This window comes from Poecilia reticulata, linkage group LG5 (genome assembly GCF_000633615.1).
Source record: "Poecilia reticulata strain Guanapo linkage group LG5, Guppy_female_1.0+MT, whole genome shotgun sequence".
In the NCBI taxonomy this organism is placed as follows: Eukaryota; Metazoa; Chordata; class Actinopteri; order Cyprinodontiformes; family Poeciliidae; genus Poecilia; species Poecilia reticulata.
The window spans coordinates 19,560,390-19,565,389 of record NC_024335.1 but is presented as its reverse complement, the minus strand read 5'-3'; the positions used below and the strand labels follow the sequence as shown (position 1 = coordinate 19,565,389).

The window sequence follows — 5,000 nt, the reverse complement described above, 5'->3', positions numbered from 1 at the left end:
TATATATATTTTAGAAATGTCCATGTTGAAATGGCTTGTTAGTTATACATAAAAATGTATTGGACAGCAGAATTTCATGTGTCTTCACAAATACTGATGGCAGCTTCTTGATGAGAAATCAAGCATGTTATGTCAGGTCTGATTTCCATCTTCACCTGTCTCTCTATGGCAGTTAGGCACTACTACTTTTTAATTAGAAGAAAGTTTGATAAAACAGATCAAGCAAGCTTCAGAGTGAGTTTCTGTAATTGCTACATTATGCGTTTTATTTATGTTTATAAGTAGTGTCTTACCCTACCTAATATATTCAGCAACTTACTGAAAAGCTGGATTTTATTTTTATTTTATTTATTTATTTACAAAATGTCAATAGCTTTTGCGACAGTTAGGTGCAGATGTTTTTGATATTTCTAAATTAAATTGCTTTAATGTTTATTAAATTAAAGGGCATAACAAGTGAATTTAATTGAGTCAAATATTCATGCTTTGTCATTTTTGTTTGTGGCATTAGAAAAAAGCAATGATTTGTTTAGCTGAAGTGAGTTGTTGTAAAAGCAAACAAATTCAAAGGGTTGCTATCTGCTTTGTGTTTCTGTGCATCGGCTACGTATGTATGAATATATTTGTCCATATCCTTCCACTTGCAAATTCTGTCACAACAGCAGGTAAATTACCACAAGCAACAGAGCAATCAAGGATTACACTCTTGTAGGATTAGCATTCAGTACCCGCGTGAAGGTCTGAGCCAGAGTGGATGTGCCTGAATGTGTTCGTAGGTGTGGTTTGAATTGCGTGCTTTTGTTGCTGTACACGAACTCAATGTGCGAGTCAGATAACCAAAAAAAGAAAGTTTGACATTGACTACTAAGCTCTTTACTTGATGCATAATTCATCTGTCTCTACAGACTGAGCCTGCTTTTGAAGCTATCTTGGCTTGTTCAACTTTAACTAAAACAAACTACAAACAGTCTCATTTTGGAGCAATTTATTTTTTGTCTGTTTTCTTTTGCTACTAATTAATATTCATTGATATGAGCCAGAAGTTGCTGGTAGTACTGTCACTCCCATTTCTAAGAAGCTCAACACGTACAGTTGTATTTTTTTTCCCTCACTGCATAAATTGACTTAAATGAAAAGTTTCATTTTTCCAAAATTTTCAGTGTGAGATAACGCTTCTTTATTAAGGATATTATTAAACCTGAGCAGCGAAGCTCTGCAAAGACCTATTGTATCTGTACTGGTTTTATTTTTCTTCTGTCAAATGTATTGGCTCTTTGGAGCTCTAAACATATACAAAAACTCACGAAACTTGGTGGACGCATCAGACCTGCATGAAAATTACATATTTAAAGGGTTTCGAAAAGTCGAAACAGAAATGGTTCAGCAGCACTCCCTTGCACCTTTCAAAACATCTTCCATAATAACCTTACTTTATCATACAGCAATAAAATTAATTTCTTGAAGTATTGTTATTCAAATAATGGCTCTTTCCAAGGCATAAATAGCATATTTCTGCACTTGAATAGAAGAGAAGCAACACATAATGTCCAAGATTTTACCAAGGCAAATGAGAAACAAAGTTATGGTTTAAAAATGTCCCCGGTTTTTCAAGATAAGATATAACAATTAATATGTGTCAACAAATTACTAGCATAAAGTACTGATCAGCAATTATTTGCTGTTGTTTGTGTTAGTACTGCAGTGGGACTTCTAAGTTTATCAGTGTATAAAGGAAAATCTGATTTACACATCACTGCATTATTACAGACATCCAAGTTTTTATTTTACAGAGTAATGACCCTTCTTTTTTTGCTCCTCTTCTAGGCCCCGTTACATTGCAACCATGTGCACTGAGCTGCAGTCCAAAGTGCTTCAATGCTATAAAGAAAACCCAAAGCAGACACTGCACTGCTCCAGACTGGCTCAGCAGTACATGAACTGTGTTCAGCAAGGGAAGAAGGTAAGTCATGGCTGCAGTCTGCATGTAGGTGTAAGAGCAAATACAGAAAAATGGGGAGTTTTCTTTTCAGGGCACCATATTTACTTTCAACTTAGCTGCAAGCTAATGAGATTTTGAAGTAACCTGCTTTTATTGCTGACAGTGGAAGATGACAGCAAAAAGTCAAAGAACCTCAAAGTCTTATTTTAAAGTACTTAATTTCAAAGTATTTGCATCTTCCTTGTTGAATATTTTGACACCTCAAATTGGAGAATACAGAAACGACATATGCTTTCTATTTGGGGGTTTACATCATTACCAGTGTTCAAAAATGGGTTTTGCATTCACTTTTTACGGCGTTTCGCTTTGCTGTTGCTTTTTCAAAGAGTGTTTGAACTCAAGGCTTATCTACAAAGTGTTTTATTTACTCAATTTATCAATCAAAAAGCAATTCTGAATGGAGTAATTTGCACATTATTACCATGGCAGAATGTCTTTCTGCCGCTTCAAAGTTATAAAAGGCTCAGAGCAACAATTGATGAATTTGGCTGTACCAACAGCCGATAAAAGCAAAGGCTCAGAATAAAAGCAATCAGTGGTTTTATATTGTTTCAAAAGCGTAATTACCAGTAGAATGCTGCTCTGTGGGGAAGAAACGTTTTATATTCTTGCACCAGACTTTTTTTTTTTTAATTATGGGAAATATAAATTGAGAGTGGAAGCTTTTTTTTTTTCTTTTTTCAAGCACATATTTAATTCAGAGTCAAATACTTAGAAAAATTAGGTAAAAATGACAATAACTGGCTAAATGAAATATCTACAGAAAAAAAATCAAAAGTATGACAGTGAAAGTAAAGAAAATAGTAAAGGGTAAAATTATGAAAACCAGAAGTTAAGACTTGAAAAGTGAGATTTCTCCGTATAATATTTTATCCAAAGTGTCATTATATGCCATTGCCAAGTAACAAAACAGTATATATTTCTTAAGTAAATGTTACTTATCTTTGTTATGGTGCAGGATAAAAGTTTGTTTAACTTTTGTTGTTAAAACTTAAACATTTGGTTGTCCATCTCCCTAAAATTCACAGAATACCAAACTGATGCCTTTTTAAAGTTCACATTGTGGCTTTTTCTTTGTAGAAAACAATCTTGACCCTGACATTTTATCGCTGACATCTTCTCTGTCTACCCTTTCTTTATAGGGATAATCTAACAGAGATTAAATCTTTCATTTTAAAGACTGGCTTGCACCACTATTTCGAAGATGGTGGCTTTTCAGGTTGACCTTTGAGACTTTTGAAGTTTTTTTTTTTCATCCCTGTCTCAGTCTTTGAACAACTCATAAATGTTTCTAGGAATAAGATTTAAACCTGTAAGTCTGAAAGATTTCACATTAAAAGTGTTACTATCTCCTTCCAGTCTATTATCAGATATCATCATTCCAGTTATTGTCTGACCGAGCCTCAGTGTTTTTTTTTATAGCAGAAGGGAACTTTAAAAAAATAGAAAAGAAAAAGAGATTACAATTCTTTGCATTTTCCTTTTCATGTGAGCAGAGTATTTTTAATCATTGTACCCAGGGTGAGGTTTGTTACCTGTGTCAAAGTATGCCAAGGTTTTCCAAAGTTTCAAAGTAGCATTGATGCAGATATTCACGTAAAGGAGGAATGACCAAGTGATTATGTTTGTCAAGAATTGTGCAGGTGGTGAATTTTGCAGAAAAGTGATAATGTTTTCTTCGTCATTGGTGGTAAATATATTATAAAACAGACATTCAATACAAAGGTAAAAATCTGATTTTCACTTCGTGGCAGTTCGTTACCAGAAAGAAAATTGCTCATCTATTAACACAAATTAAAAACAAGTAATATTGCTTATGTTACATAAGCTCCTTTGAAATACTGCTTATCTGCTTAGACACAAGAAATGTACAGTTGGTAAATTTTGCCAAAGTAGAAATCAGATGTTTACTTCCTGGTATTGGTTACCAGTAAACACGGTCATCTCTTAGCAACAGATTATTATTGTTCAAAAAACATAAGACTTCTGCTCTTTCGAAATATCACTTACTACTGGTGAATTTTGCAGTAGTGAAAATGTTTGTCATTGGTTTTAAATATATTATAAAACAGACAATCAATACAAAAGTAAAAATCTGATTTATACTTTGTGGCAGTTTGTTACCAGAAAGAAATGCTCATCTCTTAAAACAAATTAATAACAAGTAATATTATTGCTTATTAAACATAAGCTCTTTTGAAATACTGCTTATCTGCTTATTCACAAGAAAGTTACAGTTGGTAAATTTTGCAAAAGTAAAGATCAGATGTTTACTTTATGGCACTTTGTTACCAGAAAACATGCTCATCTCTTAGCAACAAATTGTTATTGTTCAAAAATGCATATGATTTCTTCTCTTTTGAAATATCACTTACTACTTAACAAGGTTTGTTAATTAGTAAGTTATATTTGGTGAATTTTGCAGAAAAGTTAAAATGTTTGTCATTGGTGTTAAATATATTATAAAACAGCCATTCAATACAAAAGTAAAAATCTGATTCATACTTCGTGGCACTTCGTTACCAGAAAAAATGCTCATTTCTTAACACTAAATTAATAACAAGTAATGTTATTGTTTATAAAACATAAGTTCTTTTGAAATACTGCTTATACTGCTCATCTGCAATAACTGTAAATTCTGTAAAAATCAGATGTTTACTTCGTGGCACTTTACCAGTAAACATAGTCATTTCTAAGCAACAGATTATTATTGTTCAAAAAGCATATGATTTCTTCTTCTCTTTCGAACTATCACTTTGGTGAATTTTGCAGAATAGTGAAAATGTTTGTCATTGGTTCTAAATATATAATAAAAACAGACATTCAATACAAAAATAAAAATCTGATTTTCACTTTGTGGTACCAGAAAACACTGTCATCTCTTAGCAACAGATTATTATTGTTCAAAAACATGTTTCCTTCTGAAAAAGTCTGAAGAAGTCTGAAATTTCAAACTTTTCTGAGTCAGAAATCTCTCTCTCTCTCTCTCTCTCTCTATATA

General features: G+C 32.6%; 1 protein-coding gene across 5 annotated transcripts in view; it reads left to right on the top strand.

Annotated features, from left to right (window-relative positions):
- Window positions 1-5,000, top strand: part of chchd6b (coiled-coil-helix-coiled-coil-helix domain containing 6b) — a 58,726-nt gene that overhangs the window by 38,224 nt on the left and 15,502 nt on the right. For 3 of the 5 annotated variants that reach the window (XM_008409382.2, XM_008409383.2, XM_008409384.2), the window contains one exon: window positions 1,825-1,960. In XM_008409382.2, the coding sequence (XP_008407604.1) occupies window positions 1,825-1,960 (136 nt within the window). Of the gene's footprint in view, window positions 1-1,824; window positions 2,093-3,141; window positions 3,358-5,000 lie in introns of those variants that run through there. The other 2 variants (XM_008409385.2, XM_017305052.1) reach the window with 2 other exon arrangements.